This window comes from Hemiscyllium ocellatum, chromosome 49, assembly GCF_020745735.1.
Source record: "Hemiscyllium ocellatum isolate sHemOce1 chromosome 49, sHemOce1.pat.X.cur, whole genome shotgun sequence".
NCBI lineage: Eukaryota > Metazoa > Chordata > Chondrichthyes > Orectolobiformes > Hemiscylliidae > Hemiscyllium > Hemiscyllium ocellatum.
This window is the reverse complement of record NC_083449.1, coordinates 5,682,326-5,705,820: the sequence shown is the minus strand read 5'-3', so window position 1 is coordinate 5,705,820 and position 23,495 is coordinate 5,682,326. Positions and strand designations below refer to the sequence as shown.

At 43.3% G+C, this 23,495-nt stretch overlaps 1 protein-coding gene and 1 long non-coding RNA gene across 2 annotated transcripts; one reads left to right on the top strand and one right to left on the bottom strand.

The window, feature by feature from the left end:
• Positions 1-8,249: 8,249 nt before the first annotated feature.
• LOC132837231 (histone H4) lies at positions 8,250-12,575 on the bottom strand. Its single transcript, XM_060856951.1, has 2 exons — positions 12,550-12,575; positions 8,250-8,568 (listed from the first exon to the last, which is right to left on the bottom strand). The coding sequence occupies exon 2, from the start codon at positions 8,559-8,561 to the stop codon at positions 8,250-8,252; it is 312 nt and encodes a 103-aa protein (XP_060712934.1). The 5' UTR covers positions 8,562-8,568; positions 12,550-12,575.
• On the top strand, positions 10,106-23,258 carry LOC132837250 (uncharacterized). Its single transcript, XR_009647467.1, has 3 exons — positions 10,106-10,258; positions 15,164-15,245; positions 20,889-23,258. It is a non-coding gene; the product is annotated as an uncharacterized LOC132837250 (long non-coding RNA).
• The last annotated feature ends 237 nt before the right edge of the window (positions 23,259-23,495 follow it).

The window sequence follows — 23,495 nt, the reverse complement described above, 5'->3', positions numbered from 1 at the left end:
TTGAGTTTTTGAAAAAGTTCCAAAGAAGATTGATGAGGGCAGAGTAGTAGATGTGATCTATATGGACTTCAGTAAGGCATTCGACAAGGCTCCCCATGGGAGATTGATTAGCAAGGTTAGATCTCATGGAATACAGGGAGAACTAGCCATTTCAGTACAGAACTGGCTCAAAGGTAGAAGACAGAGGGTGGTGGTGAAGGGTTATTTTTCAGACTGGAGGCCTGTGATCAGTGGAGTGCCACAAGGATCGGTGCTGGGCCCTCTACTTTTTGTCATTTACATAAATGATTTGGGTGCAAGCAAAAGAGGTACAATTAGTAAGTTTGCAGATGACTCCAAAATTGGAGGTGTCATGGACAGCAAAGAGGGTTACCTCAGATTACAACAGAATCTGGACCAGATGGGCCAATGGGCTGAGAAATGGCAGATGGGGTTTAATTCAGATAAATGCGAGGTGCTGCATTTTGGGAAAGTAAATCTTAGCAGGACTTATACACTAAATGGTAAGGTCCTAGGGAGTGTTGCTGAAGAAAAAGACCTTGGAGTGCAGGTTCATAGCTCCTTGAAAGTGGAGTCGCAGGTACATGGGATAGTGAAGAAGGCATTTGGTTTGCTTTCCTTTATTGATCAGAGTATTGAGTACAGGAGTTGGGAGGTCATGTTGCAGCTGTACAGGACATTGGTTAGGCCACTGTTGGAACATTGCGTGCAATTCTGGTCTCCTTCCTATCGGAAAGATGTTGTGAAACTTGAAAGGGTTCAGAAAAGATTTACAAGGATGTTGCCAGGGTTGGAGGAGCTGAGCCACAAGGGAGAGGCTGAACAGGCTGGGGCTGTTTTCCCTGGAGGGACAGAGGCTGAGGGGTGACCTTATAGAGGTTTACAAAATTATGGTGGTGTATGTATGGAAGGAGCTGTCAGAGGACGTGGTGGAGGCTGGAACAATTCCAACATTTAAAAGGCTTGAAGATGCGACATGAATAGGAATGGTTGAGAGGGATATAGGCCAAGTGCTGATAAACGGCACTAGTGCAGCCAAATGGGACATGATTAGTTTCCAATATCTGGTTGGCATGGATGAGTCAGACCGAATGGTCTGTTTATGTGCTATACATCTCTATGGCTGTGAATTATAACAACTAATGGCAAATGGGGTGATTTACATAAACAATGGAGAGAGAGAGAAAAAATTGTAATTCCTCCGAGGTAGTTGACTCTTAGAACATAGAACAATACAGCACAGAACAGGCCCTTCGGCCCACGATGTTGTGCCGAACATTTTCTTGATTTGAAAATTTCTCTCTGGAAATTGAGTCAGCGTGTGTCTAATTCAATCTGCTCTATAAATATGGAGAGGATGTTCTTCAGTCTGACAGCAGTAACATACTTGCTGTTTGTTAGAAGAAACTGATCACACTTGGCTTCGTACCGAGAACATATAACACTGGCTTGGTCCTTCACGTAATTGTCTGGAGGAAGACAGAAGAGACATCATCTGTAAATCAACATTAAGTCAATGTAATAATTTAATAACCATTAGGCTGTTTTTCCTTCAAGACAGCAATTCCAACAGGACCACGGGACTGATTGTCGTCTTAGCCTGAGCTGCTCTTTAGTGATTATTGAGAATTTACTGAGAAACAGATGCGAACAACACCTCTTCAAATGGGATAATCTGATGTTAGGAAGTGTCTGGATATGAAAGTTTCCTTATCTATCCATAGTTGTCTGTTCCTGCTCAGTGAATGTGTGAAGACAATTATCAACATGTACGTGTTAAATGCTGCTCTGTGAATATCTAAGTGTAATTATCAAACTGTAATTATCAATCCATATAATCTATGCAAATATGAATACAGTTATGAATCTGTCCCTGTCACTCTCTGGTAAATATATTTACATTTTCTCAACACAGAGACAAATAGGGACAGACTGATAACTACACTCATACATTCACATAGCATAAACTGACAGGTGCAGATTGATAACTGAACTCGTGTATCCACATGGAGGAAACTGCCAGGGACTGGTTGATAAATACATGTCATATTTTCAATAAATACAATCAGTCCCTATGTGTTTCTCTGATGTGGATTTGCAAGTTTAGTTATCAATATATACCTATCAGTTTCTGCCCAGCGAATGTGTGTGTTACTTACCAATCTGTCCCGAACACTTTCTGCTGTGTATCTGAGAGTGTAATTATCAACCTAAACCTGTCAGTCTCAGCTATGAGAATGCGAGTTTTGATATTAATTTCTACCTGTCAGTTTCTGCTGTACAAATATTAAATGCAGTCATCAATTTGTTTCCATCAGTTTATTTTGTGAGAATGTAGATATTGATCTCTACCTGTAAGTTTATTCTATATCAATATGTGAGTGCAATTATCAAACAGTATCTTTCACATTTTGCTATTTGACTCCAGAGTGTCATTGTCAATCTGTTTCTACTATGTCAATGTGACAGTGTAGATACCAATCTATCCATGTCAGTTTCTTCCCTGTCAAGATGTGAATACAGTTATTGAGCAGTACCCATCAGCCACTGCTCTGTAAGCATGGGTGTATTAATCAAACTGTCACTGTCAGTTTCAGCGAAGTGAATGTGGGAGTACAGTTATCATTCTCTACCTGTCAATTTCTTCTTTGTCAAAGTGAGTGTAACTGTCAATCTGTCTCTTTCTGACTCTGCTGTGTGAATACATAAATATAGTTGTCAATCTTTAGCTGTCCGTTTCTGCTTGGTGAATATGTTTGTGTAATTGTCAATCCTTCCAGTTTCTACTATGTGAATGTGTGAGCTGAGTTTTCACCTGTCGCTATCAGTTTCAACTTTGTGAACGTGAGAGTTTAGTTATCAATCTTTCCCTGTCAGGCTCTGTAATGTCAGTGCTTGAATGTATTTATTCATCTTTGTGTGACTGTAGTTATCAACCCATACTCTCAGATTCTGCTACATGAATATGTGAGTGTAGTTATCCATTTCATTTGATATGATTTATTATTCTCACATGCACTGAAAACAATGGAAAGCATTGTTTTGTGTGCTTTACAGGCAGATAATATCATACAAAATGCATCAGGGTAATAGAACAGAATCTGTAATACAGTATTAAAGCTGCAAAGAGAGAGAGATTAACATTAAAATTTGAATGAGATTAGAGTGGTGCTGGGAAAGCACAGAAGGTCAGGCAACATCTGAGGAGCAGGAAAATCGACTTTTTGGACAAAAGCCTTTCATCAGGAATGCCCAAAACGTCAATTTTTCTGCTCCTCGGATGCTGCCTATCCTGCTGTGCTTTTCCAGCATCACTCTAATTGTGACTCTAATCTCCAGCATCTGCAGTACCCACTTTCACCTTAAAATATCAGCAGTACATTCAAAAGTCTGATAACAGAGAAGCTGTTCTTGAGTTTCTTGATGGTGTACTCAAACTTCTGTATTTTCTGGTGGTAGCTAGGAAAATATTAGTTTTTGTACAGAAGACAGGCTGGGCGGAAAGGTGACAAGTAAAAGATAGATGGAGGTAGAGTCCAAAGAAAGAGAAGAACAGTAGAACAGACAAAGGAATGGATAACTGTCACACTAAGAGGGTGAATAGCCTATTAATAGGGCCTGTTAATGGCTCATAATTGGTGGTGTATAACAGCTGACTATATGTTAACAAGACCGGATGTGTCGAGTTTTGGGTAATGACATGGGTGAGCTGAAGCCCTAAAGTTGAAGAACTCAATACTGAGTCCAGAAGGCTGTCGAGTTCCCAAGCAGAAAATGAGATGCTGTTCTTCAAGCATGCACTGAGCTCGACTAGAGCACTGCAGCGAGCCTGAGACAGAAATGGTGGCCAGGGAACAGGGTGGTGTGTTGAAGTGACAGGTAACTGGAAGTTCAGGGTCTTTTTGTCTGTATAGAATGTAAGTGTTCTGCAAAGTGGACACCCACTCTGCGTTCAGTTTCCCCAACACAGAGGTGAGCACATTTTGTGCATTCTCCTTGCCACTATCAGTTCTGAGGACCGGTCACTAGACCCGAAATTTGCCAGACCTGTGAATGTTCCACCAATATTTTTTTTTGTTATCAATCTCTGCCTGTCAATTTCTTCTCTGTGAATACGTGAGTGTTATATCAAAGTATACACGTCAATTTAGGTGATTTGAAATTGGGAGCATAATCAATCTATTCCTGTCAGTTTCTGCTTTGTGAACATGAGAGTGTAGTTATCAATCTTCCTCCAAAATTTACTACCACCAGCATGTGTGAGTTACTAACCAACCTGTCCCTGTCAGATTCTGCTCTGTGCATCTGAGAGTGCAGTTACTAATTTGTATCTACCAGCTTCTTGTTTATAAATACGTAAATTCATTTATCATACTGTACCTGTCAGGTTTTGCTATGCAAATCTGTTAGTCTAGTTATCAACCTGTACCTGTCATATGTGTGTGCATGATTATTGTTCTCTCCCTTTCAGTTTCTGCAACGTGAATATTGTGAGAGCAGATATCAATCAATGACTGTCAGTTTCAGTTGTGTCCATACGAGAGTTTAAGACTTGATGTATATATGTCAATTTCTGCTGTGTCCATGTGTGAATTTAGGAATTGACCTATATATGCCAGTTTCTGCTGTGTGACTGTGAGAGTGAAGTTCTCAATGAGTTCCAGTCACTTTCAACTTGTATATATATCAAAGTTGCTCAATTCTCTGACAGCCAATAATATTCTAAGAATCTAATGATGTCCATGAGTCTATTGTTGATTGCCAGAAAACCTCATCTGGTTCACTAATGTGCTTGAAGGGAGGAAACTGCCAACCTTACCTTGTCTGGCCTGCACGTGACTGCAGACACACATCAATGTGGTTGACTCCTAAGTACTGCATGGGTAGTTAGGGATGTGCAACAAATGCTGGCCGAGCCACTGATGCCCCATCCCATGACTGAATTAGAAAAAACAAGTTCTCTGTGACTGTAATTCAATCTGTGATAGCAGCTTTTAGGCTGTTGTGAATGGGCCTTAAACTCTTATGCATTTTGTGATTTATGACTCATTCACAGAATTGGTACAGCCATTCAGCCTGTTATGTCTGTGCTGGGACATTCTATTCTTCATCTGTCCTCCATACTAGTTTTCAATAACTGTTTGGGATTCTGAACCTCATCCACTCATTGCCAGTGTCTCGGTGTAAATGAAATTTGAGATTAGTTCTGCAGTTATCAGCTTTTGAATACCTAGAGTGCCAGTTTTGCTCGTGTGCAGTGATGAGTCGAGTATGTGGATGCCATTCTCTTTCTATGTTCAGTTCTGTTTTTTTCAGTCAGGGTGTAGGATAAACCAGTTCAATGTTTGCTAAACCGGTGTGATCGAGGGATTAAAGTTAGTTCAATACTTATCTTTGCCAAGAATTTGAATTTTACTGTATTTAATCTCAGTTTTATTTTTACATTTTGTGTGTGCACTAGTCTTTGTCAGTTGCTGCTGGGCAGTGCAGTAATGTAACATCTAACACTAACATCCTCTGAAGCAATTAATAATTTGGTCCGTCAATTGATAACTGTTCATATTTGGAAGTACTTGTTGGCCTAAATTGCTTTTTTCTCCTTTCAACATTAACTGGCTGAGCGAGAGTGAGTTTTCTGTTGTGCTGCCAATCTGTATCACTTTGAAGAGTGGTACTGGTCTATATCACACTGACACTGTCTCCTTGTGTTTCCAGTCCTGCAGATCTGATGCACTTTATGAGGTAGGTTTATTGTCTTATCAATCAGTGCTTCATACATTTAAAAAGTCTGGAAATGCTTCTCCATTACTCAGGCACTCAATCAGAATGGGAGTGTGGATAAAGTATATTTTCGTCAACACCAGGCTGAGAGACAGAGACATATAGAACATAGAACATAGAAAGATACAGCGCAGTACAGGCCCTTCGGCCCTCGATGTTGCGCCGACCGAATCCTACCTAACCTACACTAGCCCAATAACTTCCAAATGCCTATCCAATGCCCGCTTAAATGACCATAAAGAAGGAGAGTTCACCACTGCTACTGGCAGGGCATTCCATGAACTCACAACCCGCTATGTAAAGAATCTACCCCTAACATCTGTCCTATACCTACCACCCCTTAATTTAAAGCTGTGTCCCCTAGTAACACCTGACTCCATTAGCGGTAAAAGGTTCTCACTGTCAACCCTATCTAAACCCCTAATCATCTTATACACCTCTATCAAATCTCCCCTAAACCTTCTCTTCTCCAATGAGAACAGCCCCAAGTGCCTCAGCCTTTCCTCATAAGATTTTCCTACCATTCCAGGCAACATCCTGGTAAACCTCCTCTGCACTCGTTCCAATGCCTCCACATCCTTCCTATAGTATGGCGACCAAAACTGCACACAATACTCCAGTTGAGGCCGCACCAGAGTCTTATACAGTTGCAACATGACCTCAGGACTCCGGAACTCAATTCCTCGACCAATAAAGCCCAGTACACCATATGCCTTCCTCACAGCACTATTTACCTGGGTGGCAACTTTCAGAGATCTGTGTACATGGACACCAAGATCCCTCTGCTCATCCACACTACCAAGTATGCACATGTGTGAATGGGCTGTAAGCATCTCTCTAGAAGCATCCTCTGTAGATCAGGCTTGACCCAAGAGGTTCATTTGGAATTTACATTGTTTGATTATTGTCTTTGTACTGAACAACTATTTATTAAAAGAATAAACTTGTCCTGCTCAGTTGCTCAATATCCAATTTTGCTTCTATATCTGCACTCAATATCAACTTCATATATACTTGTTATAACAATGTAACAGCATAAATGATTATTAATTATAACTTTAAAAATGCATATTCTACATATGGATTTAATGCAGCTCAAATGCATATTTATTACAAGCATACAGGCTAACCTGCTTCTAATCTTCTGAATGATAATTGGCTTTGAATACTGGAATTTAGTGTCACTAAGGTGGTATGCATTGAGAACAGGGTGAAATAATATAGATTTATATATTGTCAGTTGCGTTTAACTCTTGGATTGAATGTGTACTTCTGGAAATTGAGCTCTGTGTGTCTGACTCAATCCACTCAGAGAGCGGAAAGGACATCCTCCACTCTGACAGTGGTAACATACCTGCTGGGTGTGAGAAGCAGCTGGTCACCCTTGGATTGATCCATCAAATATTTGCCTGGAGAAAGACAAAAGAGAGATCTCCTGTACGTCACTAGCAGCTGAGCAGAAATACATCAAATAATCAATGCAATATTCAGATAATGATCATTTTAATTCTGACACTCTGCACTTCATATCCACTTTTTTATCCCCTGCCTCTGGGCTCATGCATTCTCCTCTGCAAAACCTGTTGCTCTTTTATACGTGATGGCGGGCATTTTCAAATTTGAAAATAAGCCATTGGTCTCTTGGCGCCATTTTTTCCCCTTTCTCTCCTGTCAATGAGGAGATGGGGTTTCTCCAGAAGTATCTAACCAATACCAAAATCTGATGTTTAAATCACATTTCTTATTGCTATATTTTTTCATAGATTCCGCAATCCCTGAATGAAGATCACATTAGTTGCAAATTCACTGTCGCTGCATGTGGTTTTTGTTTTTAACTGATGTCCCCTATCGCTTCCTGCTTTCTGTGGATGAGCAACCGAACTTGTATCCGCCGTGAATCAATCGAAGGCCCGCCAATTGAAACATCTTCAAAGGTAATACAGTGTACACCCATAGAATTACAGAACCACGCTTTATCAATACATTTTTATTTCACCTGGGGTTATTACTTGCTCGAAGACAATTTGTAATCGCTGCGTGAACGGGCAAATGGTTACGGGGAGCAGGCACAAAAATAAAGTTTGAAAAATATCAGCCATGATCGAATTAGCAAAACAAACTGGACGGGCAGAGTGGCTACTGCTACTGTATCTTACAATTACAGGTTGCAGAACGGTAGTCTCGATTGGCCGAATAGCCTCTTACCTACACTGTAGGAATGCTTACAATTATAAAATCATTGGCCACGGTAAACAGCAATAAAGTGAACCGTCCACTCTGAATGCTCCCTGGCCTAACGCAGAAGACGGCATTACTAAATTGTCACGGTATATGTGAAATAACCGGCAACAATACCGAGAACCGGTATGTGCTGGTCTCCCCATCCTCGGGTCTCCGCTCTCTATCGGGAGGGTTTGGGTGGCTCTGAGAAGAGCTTTTGGGTTCGCTGGAAAAGGGTCGCTTTATCCTCAGCCGCCGAAACCATAGAGAGTGCGGCCCTGGCGTTTCAGAGCGTACACCACATCCATGGCGGTGACCGTCTTGCGCTTGGCGTGCTCAGTGTAGGTGACCGCATCCCTGATCACATTCTCCAGGAAAACCTTCAACACCCCGCGGGTCTCCTCGTAGATCAAGCCCGAGATGCGCTTGACCCCGCCACGGCGAGCCAGGCGCCGGATGGCTGGCTTCGTGATGCCCTGGATGTTATCACGGAGCACTTTGCGGTGCCGCTTCGCTCCGCCTTTCCCCAGGCCTTTGCCTCCTTTACCTCTTCCAGACATCACGCTTCTTCACTCAAATCGCTGCCGAATGAGAGACGAGCTGCCTCCCCTTCCTTTTTTATACAGCCCGGCCCGACCTGACTGAGAACGAGCTGACAGAGAGTGAGAGGCGGGTCCGGAGAGGAAATTGAGTGACGGACAGAGTAGGGAAATGGCTTTGATCATCCAGCTCCGCCTCCAGCTCACTCCAGCCCCAACTGTATCCGGTACTGAACCTTTTCTCCCCAACGCCTTCTCCACACCTCCACGACTTGCTTTTAAACAACCACCAAACCTCAAACAGATCGTTGTTCGTAGCAAGCTGCCAGGCTCCCAGGACAACTCCATACAACCCTGTCAGGGTAGGGGCTGCAAGATTTGTCAGACTTTGGACATAGATACCACCATTACGCGTGGGCACATCTCCCACCTTGTACATGGCAAGTACTCATGTGACTTAGCCAGTTGTCTATCTTGTCTATCAGGTGACTCAGCCAACGTTGCAGAAAATGATGCCTGGAGGCATGATGTATTGGGGAAACCGACCAAAGGCTACGACAACGGATGAATGGGCACCGCACAACAATCAACAGACAGGAATGTTCCAGTTGGAGAACACTTCAGTGACCCAGGACATTCGACCTCGGACCATCGGGTGACCATCCTCCATGGCGGACTTCGGGACAGGCATCAGTGAAAAGTGGACGAGCAGAGGCTGATAGCTAAGTTTGGTACTCAGAGGGAGGGCCTCAACAGGGACCTTGTGTTCATGTCACATTACAGGTGACCAACATTGCACTATATACACACACACACACACACACAGGCACTCCTATACACACAGACACACATATACACAAATGCGCACACAGACACCCACACAACACCCTTACAGACACACACACTCCCACACTCACACATGCACCCCCTCACAGACTTAAGACACACTGCACTCACCACACACACACATACACACACACACACACACACACACACATATGCTTTCTCACACTCACAACTCCCAACCCAGAAAGACCCACATGCACACATATTTTGTGGGCTGAATATGTACTTGCAGGATTACATTGCACTTTGCTCAAAAACTACATGAATTCATGTAAAACTCTGTGATCTCACTTTTTAGATTAGAATCAATCTGGCATAGACAGAAAACACAGGGGGTTAACACCTTCAACATATTGTCTGACTAGGTATCACAATTTTTAACAGCTAACCTGAGAATGCAACTTTTTTTTAAAAAGGTATTGTGATTTATACATGGAAGAAGTGAAACTATTATGATATTCTAACAGATGAAAGGCTTAACGGACAATCAATTTTTCAATGTATAATTTCAGTTACATCATACTGTAAATTTTTGCTATAAATTCCGTGTTAGGATTGAGCCCTCCACTACCACCTGATGAAGGGGCGATGCTCCGAAAGCTACTGTGCTTCCAATTCAACCTGTTGTGTGATTTTAAACTTTTCTCCCCAAAGGGGACTGTTCCTGAGTAGAGGAGCGCATGCGTGAAGCCCTCCCCCAGCGCTGCCATTGAGGAGCATTTACTCAGTGAGTGCAAGAGGTTTGTTTGAAACAGACCGCAATGGAGAGATCAGCGCCCAGGGAAGGGAGGGAACAGCAGGCTCCTTCCAGCAGCACATCGGGATGGGAGCCTGGGACACAGAGGGGGCTCCGACACTGGGATTGATTCGGGGTGAGTTCAGGGAGAACCGGGGGCTGTTTGTAAGGGGCCGAGCGGAGCAGGAACTGGTCCCGGAACTTGGAGTGAGCGGGCTGGGGGGAAGAGAGAGGCCTTTCTCGGGCTGTGTGTGGGCCTGCTGTGGGAGACAGAGCGGGAGGAAGATGCTGTGGGCCCTGTTTCATTGTGTTTCCCGCTGTTTCTTGAGGTTGTGTGGACCAACTGTAGGAGTGTGATACTCTTGTAAAAGGACATACACTGGGGCCTTAGTAAAAACATTAGAAATAGCGCCGTTTTCCCACTTTCGAACAGGCGGTTGGGGAGTTGGATATTGAACTGTATAAGCATCCTGTTGGTTGAGTACTCCCATTCATGGTGCTGGGCAGTTGTTGCTCAGTTTCTGGATCTCACTCAATTGGTATGAAGTTAAAAATCACACAACACCAGGTTATAGATTAGATTAGATTTTTTTAGATTAGATTCCCTACAGTGTGGAAACATACCCTTCAGCCCAACAAGTCCACACCAACCCTCCGAAGACCCATCTCTCTCTGACTAATGCACCAAACACTATGGGCAATTTCCATTGATTTTTCAACCACAGTAGGCAACACTCCTACCAGTGAATCAGCAACATCATTAGCAAGGATAAATTGTATTCCTGGAGCTGAAAGTTTAGCCACTACTCCTACTATGACTTCTCCCCTCTTCACTCGACACTCTAACCTCACTTCTTACAATTGAGCATTTCTTATTTCAATGTGAATTCCCGCTACTCGTACTTTTTTTGGCAATAGTCCTTCAGAGGTACATATATCCTCATTTTATGGCATCACAGATTGAGAGGATCCTTGTGTTTGCTAATATTGTTACCTCTTTACCTGCTGTTCCTGACTTATGTGAGTAAACTTTACCTTCACGGTGTATGGTTTAAGAAGATCTGGCACTTCCTCCATAAACAACCTCCAACCAGCTTGTACATTCTGGTGTAGCTTTCTAGTCTCCACAGTACTCTCGGTTACCACTCCAACAAAATTCACTGGCTTATCCTGTTTTCCTACATTTTGGCTTCTCAGTGCTTTTCCTAACCCACCAACACCGATTTCATGTGGCCTACTTTATTGCAGTGAGAACACCAGAGCTTTTTCACTTCTCTTTCAAGGGTTTCCTTTTTACCGTGGTAAATCATCCATATGATCTTCACCGAGATATACTTTTCCCTTTCCGCGTGAGAATTTCTATAATCCACAATTATTATTCCTCATGGATTGAAACTGATTTTGGCAGCCCAAATTTGATTTATTGATCAACTCAATCATCAGCTATTTCTGATGCCAGTCTTGCTGTTTTAGCTCTCTGCTCTTCCACATAGTTCTCATTACATCAGGAAATGAAGTTTTGAACTCCTGTCTAAGTGCCAGTTACTAAAGTTCAAACTCCCTCTTTCTTCCTTTCCTCGCTCTCAGTTTTTCTCTCTTCTCCCTCTCTTCTGCTTTTACTAGTAATTCAAACTGTTTTGTTTCTATTGCCCTTTCCTTAACTTTTGCCTCTAACTCGAATTGTTTAATTTTCAATTGAATGTTAGCCACCTCTAAAGAGTGTGATGGTGTTTGCAGCAAATTTAAATGTTGAGCTATTTGCAAAAGAGAACAGAAGACTGAATAACAACAAACCTGAAAACTCAACGGATTATACCAACTTAATGATGATGATCCCAACATTTACAACAGTCCCCATAAACACCCCTTGCCACAAAAACTAAAATCAAACACAGTGTCTTACAGGAGAGATGTCAGAAAAATGGTACCATCATGGACTTGCTTCTTTGGGTTCAGCAGCTTTTTCAACTGCCTGACTGCTTTCAGCCAAAAACCAAATCAAACCAGAGAAAAGCTGAGCTGGGAAAACTGGGCCACTCCCCTTTCATTGTACAAGTGTTCTTTTTAAAAATGTGGAAGCCTTTTGCCTAAGGCATTATCTGTTAGCTATAATCAATATGGCCCTAAAACTCATCAACGCAGACTTTTTCGAGCCTGTGTCTTTTACAAGCTTGTTAAAGGAGCAGCAGCATCACAACAGACTGGCCCAAGAAGTGTGGAGCCACAGAAAATGGGGGAGATACTAAATGAATATCTTGTTGTGGAATATTTACTGTGGAAAAGGATATGGAAGATATAGACTGTAGGGAAATAGATGGTGACATCTTGCAAAATGTCCAGATTACAGAGGAGGAAGTGCTGGATATCTTGAAACGGTTAATGGTGGATAAATCCCTAGGACCTGATCAGGTGTACCCAAGTTCTTACTCTGTGGAAAGCTAGAGAAGTGATTGTCTGGCCTCTTGCTGAGATATTTGTATCATCGATAGTTACAGGTGAGGTGCCGGAAGACTGGAGGTTGGCAAACATAGTGCCACTGTTTAAGAAGAGTGGTAAAGACAAGCCAGGGAACTATAGACCGGTGAGCCTGACCTCGGTGATGGGCAAGTTGTTGGAGGGAATCCTGAGAGACAGGAGGTACATGTATTTGGAAAGGCAAGGACTGATTCAGGATAGTCAACATGGCTTTGTGCATGGGAAATCACGTCTCACAAACTTGATTGAGTGTTTTAAAGAAGTAACAAAGAAGATTGAGGGCAGACCAGTAGATGTGATCTATATGGACTTCAGTAAGGCGTTCAACAAAGTTCCCTATGGAAGACTGATTAGCAAGGTTAGATCTCACAGAATACAGGGAGAACTAGCCATTTCAATACAGAACTGGCTGAAAGGTAGAAGACAGAGGGTGGTGATGGAGGGTTGTTTTTCAGACTGGAAGCCTGTGACCAATGGAGTGCCACAAGGATCGGTGCTGGGCCCTCTGCTTTTTGTCATTTACATAAATGATTTGGATGTGAGCATAGAGGGACAGTTAGTAAATTTGCAGGTGACACCAAAATTGGAGGTGTAGTGGACAGCGAAGAGGGTTACCTCAGATTACAACAGGATCTGGACCAGATGGGCCAATGGGCTGAGAAGTGACAGGTGGAGTTTAATTCAGATAAATGCGAGGTGCTGCATTTTGGGAAAGTAAACTTTATCAGGACTTATACATTTAATGGTAAGGTCCTAGGGAGTGTTGCTGAATAAAAGAGACCTTGGAGTGCAAGTTCATAGCTCCTTGAAAGTGGAGTTGCAGGTAGATAGGATAGTGAAGAAGGCATTTGGTATGCTTTCCTTTATTGGTCAGAGTACTGAGTACAGGAGTTGGGAGGTCAAGTTGCAGCTGTACAGGACATTGGTTAGGCCACTATTGGAATATTGTGTGGAATTCTGGTCTCCTTCCTATCAGAAAGATGTGAAACTTGAAGGGGTTCAGAAAAGATTTACAAGGATGTTGCCAGGGTTGGAGGATCTGAGCTACAGGGGTGATCTTATAGTGGCTTATAAAATTATGAGGGGCATGGATGGGATAAATAGACCAAGTCTTTTCCCTGGGGTCGGGGAGTCCAGAACTAGAGGGCATAGGTTTAGGGTGAGAGGGGAAAGATATAAAAGAGACCTAAGGGGCAACCTTTTCACACAGAGGGTGGTATGTGTATGGAATGAGCTGCCAGAGGATGTGGTGGAGGCTGGTATAATTGCAACATCTAAGAGGCATTTGGATGGGTATATGAATAGGAAGGGTTTGGAGACAGATGGGCCGGGCGCTGATAGGTGGGACTAGATTGGGTTGGGATATCTGGTGGGCATGGACGGCTTGGATAGAAGAGTCTGTTTCCATGCTGTACATCTCTATGACTTTAAGTAAAATCCCATGGGAAACAGGTTAATGTGTTTAATTGGATCCAAAGTTGGCTCAGTCACAGAAAAGAAACAGTAATGGGCAATGGCTGCCCTTGTGAATGGAAAGCTGTTTTAAGTGGTGCTCTGCATTGCTCAGTGTTCGGATCTCTGCTGTTTGTTTCATACATTAATGATTTGGAGTTGAATATGGTGGGCAAATTTGTGAAATTTGCAGACGACACAAAAATTGGCCATAGAGTGGATAGTGTAGAGGATTGCTGTAAATTCCAAAAGTAAATAGTGAGCTACCTGATGAAGAAGCAGCACTCCGAAAACGTGCACTTCCAAATAAACCTGTTGAACTATAACCTGGTGTTGAGTGATTATTAACAAACTAGTGAGAGGGAGACATTAGAATAGACAGGAGGAATCTATTTCCTTTGGCAGAGAGTTCAAAAACCAGGGTTCACAGATTCAAGCTAAGTGGCTGTAGGATTGGATGATATATGAGGAAAATTGTTTGTTATGCAGAGAGTGGTGGGTATCTGGAATTCGTTGCCTAATTTGGTGGTGGAGGCAGAGACCCTATTTTTAAAAAAAAACAAAAATTCCCTGGAATTGCACATCAAGTGTTCTAAACTGCAAGGTTGCAGGCTGTGGCAGGAAGGTGGGATGAGAAAGGGCACCTGTGTGTGTTTACATTGGCATGGACAAGATGGGCTGAATGCCCCTCATGCTATCTTCTGTTTATGATTCTCTAGTTATCAATCAGATTCTGCCAGTCTCTGCTGTGTGAATATGGAAATATATTTACCATATACTGAAATTTACAGTTTGATAACTACACCCACACATTCACCAAGCAGGGCCTGACAGGTATAAACTCACATATCCACATACCCACTACATCAGGTGGCCTCATTCATGGAACTGTATGGATATTGTTTAGTTTCTGAATCTCGTTCAATTGGTATTAGAATTTTAAGAAAAAAATGGACAAGCAGCAGCTCAGAGCAGGAGTGGAATCAGACCTGTGGTTCTGTTTAAATTAGTGGTGTTGAACAAAAAATCCTAATGATTAACTGAATATTATAATGATGTTGCCAATCACAGCTGATGTTGATTTACAGGAGGCATCTCTTCTATCTTCCTCCAGGCAAGTACTCAAAGGACCAAGGCAATGTAATATTCCCTCGGTACAGAGCCAAGTGTGACCAGCTGCTTTGAACAAACAGCAGGTATGTTACCACTGTCACAGTGAAGTACATCCTTTCCTCATTCACAAAGTGGATTGAGTCAGGTTCACATTGGAGATCCATTTCCAGAGAGATGTTCAAACCAAGAGTTAAACAGCACCAAGGAAATAGAAGTTTATATTTTTTATCTATATTCTCAATGCATGCAATCAGTTCCAATCAACTTGAATGAATTCTCATCCGAAATATACACTGCATTAAGTCTGAACATCGAATGGTGCAGCACAGGAAAGGGTCCTTCAGCCCACGAAGGTGTGCCGAACATGATGCCAAATGAAATTAATCCCTTCTGCCTGCCCTTGGTCCATATCCCTCTATTTCTTGCATAATAATTTGCATATTTTAAAGCCCCTTCAATATCTGTATCGTATCTATCTCCATCACCACCCCAGCAATGCATTCCACTCCCACCACACTCTACTTTTAAATAAAAACTGCACCTTAGGTCTCCTTTGAACTCCACACCCCCCCCTCCCCCCCCCCCCCCACCCCCCCACCCCCACCCCCCCCCCCCCCCCCACCCCCCCCCCCCACAACCCCCCCCCCCCCCCCACCTTATTTGCATGCCTCTTAGTTTTAGACGTTTCAACTCTTGGAAAAAGATTCTGACAATCAACCTTAACCATGCATCTCATACGTTTAGACACTTCTGGATATAGATTTGTTTGCTGAACTGGAAGGTTTGTTTTTAGAAGTCTTGTCACCATAATAGGTATCACGATCAGTGAGCCTCCAGATGAAGCACTGGTGGTAAGGCCGGCTTTCTATTTATGTGTTTAGGTTTCCTTGGGTTGGTGATGTCATTTCCTGTTCATTTTCTCCCGACGTGGTAAATAGGATCCAAGTCAATGTGTTTGTTGATGGAGTTCTGGTTGGAATACCATGCTTCTAGGAATTCTCATGCATCTCTATGTTTGGCTTTCCCAAGGATGGATGTGTTATCCCAGTCGAAGTGGTGTCCTTCCTCGGCCTCTGCTGTCCAGAAGAAAACTACCCGGGTTTTTCAAGCTTCTTTTTATAGCTCACACCCTCTAATCTAGACAACATTCTGGCAAACCTCTTCTGCACCCTCTCTAAATCCTCCCCTTCCTTCCTGTAATGTGCTGACCACAACTGAAAAATCACGCAACACCAAATTATAGTCCAGCAGGTTCATTTGGAAGTACCAGCTTTCAGAGCACTGTTCCTTCATCAGGTAGCTGTGAAACATGATCATGAGACACAGACTTTATAGCAAAAGATTACAGTGTCATGCAATTGAAAGGATATATTGAACAAATCTAGGTTGCTGTTCAGTGTTTCATCTTTTAGAATGGGTTGCAGGTTTTAGTTCATTAATGTATACATCCCAGAACTACTTCTAAGTCATGTTCTCAAGATGACTTCAGGTTTTATTTTAAAAAGGGTGACATCTCAGCTCAGACAGTGTATTAAAGATGAGAATTAGAGTCTGTCTGTATCCCAATCTTGAGTCAGACTGGTTTTATTGCCAAAGTAGGAATATATAAAATATGGCATGGATTGACTGCCTGTAGATTGTGCTCTTTTTGAGCAAAATAGAATGTATCTGCAAATATGATTGTGCAAATGCAAATTCAACCCATAGACTTGTGTGCGAGAGAGAGAAAGAGAGAGAGAGCATGTGAGTGTGAGTACATATGTGAATGTGTGCGTTTGTGTGTGTATGAGTGTGATCGAGTATAAGCCTGTGTGTGTATATGTATGAGCATGTGGATGACAGAGGGTCTGCTCAAGTGTGTGTGTGCATGTGTGTAGTGTGACAGGAACCCAAGGTCCCGACTGAGGATGTCCTCATGTGTTCAGAACTTTAGTAAGGATACTTTTCACGTTACAAATAGATGATGCTGTTAGTTTGAACAACCATCTATGAAGTAGATCGTGATGACAGATATTCAAGGAAACATTTCCGCTATCAGTAACTGAGAAGGACAGAATTAATCTTTTTTCACAAAACTAAGCATGACCTAACCAAAGTCTTATAAAGCTGCAATATGACATCCTGACTCTTGTACTCAATTCCCTGACCAATAAGGCAAGCATGCCACCTTATAGATACCACCCTGAATACTTGCATGGCCACTTTCAGGGAGCAATAGACTTGAACCCCAAGATCCTTTTGTACGTCAATGGTGTTCAGTGTCCAGCCATTTACTGTATACCTTTCCTCAACATTTGATCTCCCAAAGTCCAGCCTGTTACACTTTGCTGAATTAAACTCCATGTTTCATTTCTCCGCCCATATCTGCAAGTGATATATATATCTCGCTGTATTCTTTGACAAGCTTCTCCACTACCCACAAATCCACCAATGTTTATACTGTCTGCATTTATTAACGGTAGTTTTAATGTTACAATGAAGAGGAACAAATAGCTGATGCGATTGCTTTGAGCAACCATGTGTAAAGTAGATATTGAGTACAAATTGTTATTGAAAGAAACATTTCAGCTGTTAGTAAGTGAGAACGACAAGTAATCTTTTGTCACGTATATAGACACAGCAAATAATATGAATTCCAAGTGCACATTCTATGTCGAAATCTGACATAGAATGATTAATGTGTAGGTACATAACCAAACATTTCCCCTCATCCCCTTCCCCAACACACACACACACATTTGGATGGGTATATGAATAGGAAGGGTTTGGAGGTATATGGGCTCGCAGTAGGACTAGATTGGGTTGGGATATCGGGTCAGCATGGATGGATTGGACCAAAGTGTCTGTTTCCATGCTGTACATCTCTATGACTCAATCGACTTGCTCAGATAGAAAGCAGTGAAGAGTTTGCACAGGGGTAGGAGTCAAGTGCAGAGCAGACAAAGAAGGGCAGATTTCATTCCCTGAAGGACCATGACAGACAGGAACAGGAGAAGGCCATTTGGCCCCTTGGGCCTGCTCAGCCATTCAATAGCATTGTGGCTGATGCACCATTCCTCACGGCCACCTTCCTGCACTTAACATGTCATCCTCAATTCCCCGACTGATCAAGAACCTATCTGTCCTTGTCTCAAACCTGCTCCCTGTCCCCACACACAGCTCTCTGTGGCAAGGAGTTCTAAAAACACTCAACAGTCCGAGAAGAAATTCCTCCTCACCTCAGTTTTTAATTTTGAACATATTAAAAATTAACTACCATCTTTTTTACTGCAAAAATAACTTGTGTGTTTCCTTCCTGATGTACAATTTGAGTAAGCAGTAAATAAAATAAAAGACATTTTACCAATGGTTACATACCTAAATGAACTGGGAGAGGAAGCATAGTGACATTTACCACATATTGTCTTGGGGGATGGAGAGTTTCAGTGATTGAGAGATTGGATAGACTGGGCTTGTTGTCCTTACAGCAGAGTAGGTTGGATTAGATTTCCTACAGTGTGGAAATAGGCCCTTCAGCCCAACAAGACCACACCCACCCTCCAAAGAGTAACCCACCCAGACCCATTTCCCTCTGGCTAATGCACCTAACACTACGGGCAATTCACCTGACCTGCACATCTTTGGAATGTGGGAGGAAACCGGAGCACCTGGAGGAAACCCACACAGACACAGGGAGCATGTCCAAACTCCACACTGACAGTCACCCAAGGCTTGAATCGAATCTGGGACCCTGGTACTGTGAGGCAGCAGTGCTAACCACTGAGCCACTGTGTCACTTATTGATTTTTGATTATAGATGACTCCAAAACAGACAGCAGTTTGGTGTACTTAGTTTTCACCATCTGTGAGTAGATTTGTAGCTCGGGTGCTCGTTGCTGTGGTTCTGTTCGCCGAGCTGGGAGTTTTTCTTGCAAACGTTTCGTCCCCTTTCTAGGTGACATCTTCAGTGCTTGGGAGCCTCCTGTGAAGCGCTTCTGTGCTGATTCCTCCGGCATTTATACTGGTTTGAATTTGCCGCTTCCGGTTGTCAGTTGCTGTCCGTTACAGTGGCCGGTATATAGGGTCTAGGTCGATGTGTCTGTTGATAGAATTCGTGGATGAGTGCCATGCTTCTAGGAATTCCCTGGCTGTTCTCTGTTTGGGAATCGATTGGGACAACACCACTATTATAGGGCAGGCCAAACAGAGAACAGCCAGGGAATTCCTAGAAGCATGGCACTCATCCACAAATTCTATCAACAGACACATCGACCCAGACCCTATATACCGACCACTGCAACGGACAGCAACTGACAACCGGAAGCGGCAAATTCAAACCAGTATAAATGCCGGAGGAATCAGCACAGAAGCGCCTCACAGAAGGCTCCCAAGCACTGAAGGTGTCATCTAGGAAGGGGACAAAACGTTTGCAAGAAAAACTCCCAGCTCGGCGAACAGATCCATAACAGTTTTCACCATCTCAAACTAAGAAACGCTGGTACAGGATATACTTCTATAACATTTCTAGTTCATTGAGATTTTCTCTCGTTCATATTAACCCTCAAAAACCCAGCCACTTTTGAACATCATATGGAGTGAAGGTCTGTTTCCTGTTCCCTGTTGCCCTGACCCCCTGCCAACACCCGTCCATTTGAAGGAAAACCTTTGTGTCTGTAAAATTCGCTCCAAACCCTCACCATCGCAGTGACATCATTGTTTCTGTGCAGCCTCTCATTAACAATATCCCACCAATCCAACCCAGAATATTTGATGCTGAACTCAAAAGAGCATTCTGCATCCACACTAGAAATTATTGTCCCTCATTTTCATTGCCTACATATATCTAGGCAAAACTTCCCTGTGTCATCCACCTGTCAGTGGCAACTGGGCCATTCACAGACAAACATCGAAAATACCATTGGGAGGCTGCCATTCGGCCCCTCCAGCCTGCTCCACCCATTCAATGGGATCATAGCTGATGATCCAACTTCATCCTGTGCCTCCCTGCGCTCTCCCTTTAGCCCCAAAGAACTCAATCCAACTCCTTCCTGAACAACATTCGGTGTTTCCTTTAGACAATGGCACCCTGGTTCTGGATTCTCCGCGTGGTCACCGGGAACACCCTCCCTGTGTTTACTCTGTCTCGTCCTTGTTCAAAGTTAATAGATTTCTAAGAGATTCCACCTTAATTTTTCTCAACTCCAGTGAATATCGTCCTAACCAATCCAGTCTGTCTCCACCCGTCAGTCCTGCTATTCCAGGAATCACTCTGGGAAACCTTTGCTGCACTCGCTCCACAGGCACAATGTCCTTCCTCAGATAAGGAGACTAGGAGAAAGTGAGGACGGCAGATACTGGAGATCAGAGCTTATGTGTTGCTGGAAAAGCGCAGCAGGTTGGCCTGAAACGTCGATTCTCCTGTTCCTTTGATGCTGCCTGACCTGCTGCGCTTTTCCAGCAACGCATTTTTAAGCTCAGATAAGGAGACTCCAAACTGCACACACAGTTCTCCAGAGTGTGGTCGCACCCTGTCCAATTGTCGCAAGCCATCCCTGCTCCCGGACTGGAATTGTCTCACTGTGAAGGTCTCCCTTATCTGTGCAAGGATGTTACACACACTCTTTCCCCCCCCCCCCCCCCCCCCCCCCCACACACACACACAGCTACTGCCAGACCTGCTGAGCTTTTCCAGCACTTTGTGTTTAAAACCTGCAACATTCACTCTGTCTGTCTGTCTCCCTCCACAGATGCTGCCAGACCTCCTGAGTGTCTGAGGCAATTTTTTTTTAAGTGTTCATGTCAAGTCTTCAGCTGCACCCCAGTGAAAAATGAGCACAGATCATGGATGAAAAATGGATTACCTGGCACCGTGAGGTCGATGGAATTACTGGTAACATTAAATATCATTCCAATGGGACCCCTGTTGATCAAGAGACACTGTTATCGGCGTTGGTGCTGGGACTGGGAGGATTCAATGGCCAGCTCTGTTCTGCCTGAGCTCGAGTTGTAATTCCCACTGGCATTGTTTAAGGCTTTCTGTTGAAAGTACCATTGAAAGTACGGTCCAGTACCTCGGCTCAGTACACACTCTGAAACGAGATGACTCCCAATCAGAACCTCCATTTTCTTGGCTCTGGGCATGAGGAAAACCCCAGCAACAGGAACTGGAACAAAACAAGACAAAGAGGAAAGAAAAGATCGGATGCTGAAATTGTCTCTTTTTTCACAGATGTTATCTGCGATGACAGGATAATAATTGATGGAAAGGAGAAATAAAACAAGCAAGATTTCACATCATTGCAAAGTCTTCCGATGTTGTAAAATCTATACTTCGAAAGATTTGTGTTAGTATGGATGGCCAGATCATCCAACCATTGCCTCTCGATGTTCAATGGTGTTACCATCACCGTCCCCACCCCACTGCACTATCAACATCCTTGGGGGTTCCTGTCATTGTCCCAACCCTCTTCCCACTATCAACATCCTGAAGGTTACCGTCACTGTCCCCACCCTGCTGCACTAACAACACCCTGAGGGTTACCATCACTGTCCTCATCCCCACTATCAACATCCTACAGGTTACCATCACAGTCCCCAACCCCACTATCAACATCCTGAAGGATACTATCACTGTCCCCACCCCCACCTCACTATCAACATCCTGAGAGTTACCATCACTGTCCCCAACCCTACACTACTATGAACATCTTTGGTGTTACCATCAGCCTCCCCCAGCTCATAATGTCTAAGCTTCTACCTTTCTCTGATGGATTGCTTAAGAAGTAATTGCAGAGTCAGTGGTCTACAGCACAGATCTTCGGCTGACTGAATCCATACTAGTCAAAAGCAACCAACTCACTATTCTCTCATACAATTTTCCCAGTCATTGGGTCATACAGCATGGAAATAGACGCGTCGGCCCAACACGTCCATGCTGACCAGGCCTCACTCACAAAACTAGTCCTATTTGTTTGCCTTTGGTCCATATCCGTCAAAACTTTTCCTATCCACGTATCTTTCCAAATCTCTTTTAGAGGTTGTTATTGTACTCACTTCTACCACTTCCTCTGGCAGCTCATTCCAAATATGCACCACCATCTGTGTGAAGAAGTACCCTCTCTGGTCACTTTTCAATCTTTCCTCTCTCACCTTAAATCGATGCCCTCTAGTTTTGCACTCCCCGGCCCTGCAGAAAATACCTTGGCTATTCACCTTATCCAAGCCCCTATTTCTGCAGGAAAATACAAGTGAAACTTCAAGGACCACTTAATCTGACTCAAGCCTTGGCATCGCAAGTGTACATCTAAATCCTTCTTCAGCATGATGAGGATTTCTGCCTCTCTCACCTTTCCAGGCAGTGAGTTCCAGACTCCCCACCACCCTCTGGGTGAAAATGTTTGCCCCCACATCCCTTTCTAAACCTCCTGCCCCTTACTTTCAATGTATGCCCCTCCCCCAGTCATTGATCTCTCCATCAAAGGGGGAAAAGTTTCTTCCTCTCTACCCTATCTACACCCCTCTTCATTTTATACATCTCAATCATGTCACTACTCTCAATCTCCTCTGCTCTCAGAAAAACAACTATAGTCTGTCCAATCTCTCTCTCCATCACTGAAACTCTCCAGTCCCCAAGGAAATATCCTGGTAAACTTTGCTCTTATGGGATATAGGTAAATTATTGTTACTTCTGCAATTATAATTGCTGGTGCGAGGTGAATGAACTCACACTGGTGTGTAGTTGTTAGGCCGGGGGCTGAGTCGGCGGGAGTGGGAGCTGTATGGAGGAAATGCGTGATTTTTTTTTGTATTAGCTAAAAATGTATGCAAGAAAGAAACGGGATTGCAAAACAATGGTAGATATTACAGGCGACGAGATACGATGCTTTGAGGGGCAGCACAGATGGAGGGAGTAGATAATGGTAAGCAAAGGATGTGCCTAACAATGACCTACAGCAGCATGAGGTCAAACGACCTTGTGAGGCCAGGATAAGACAAGAGATAAACAGGAGTAATGGGTACCGGTCTTGAGGAAGTGGAGGATGTAAACAGCTGGGGGAACAATGAAATTTTTTTAAAAATGTAGGAACCAAATTATATAAATAGAGTATTTGTTGAATTCAGTGTGTTTTGTCCCTGCCTTGTGGACAACACACCCACTTGCAAGTGTGAAATAAATGACACTACTGATTCAGATCTTGTCTCGGACTGAAATTATTGAAGTGAGTGAGCTTTGTCTCTCATACTGTGATAATGTCGATTTGTATAGAGTTGCTTAAACACTCACTGAAACGGCGATACATTTGCTGTTCAGGAGAGACCCTGCCTGTTGGTTAGAAACAGCACAGTGCTAATTG

Excerpts from the sequence above, each read along its gene's own strand:
- LOC132837231 (XM_060856951.1), bottom strand. The coding sequence starts at position 8,561 with ATGTCTGGAAGAGGTAAAGGAGGCAAAGGCCTGGGGAAAGGCGGAGCG.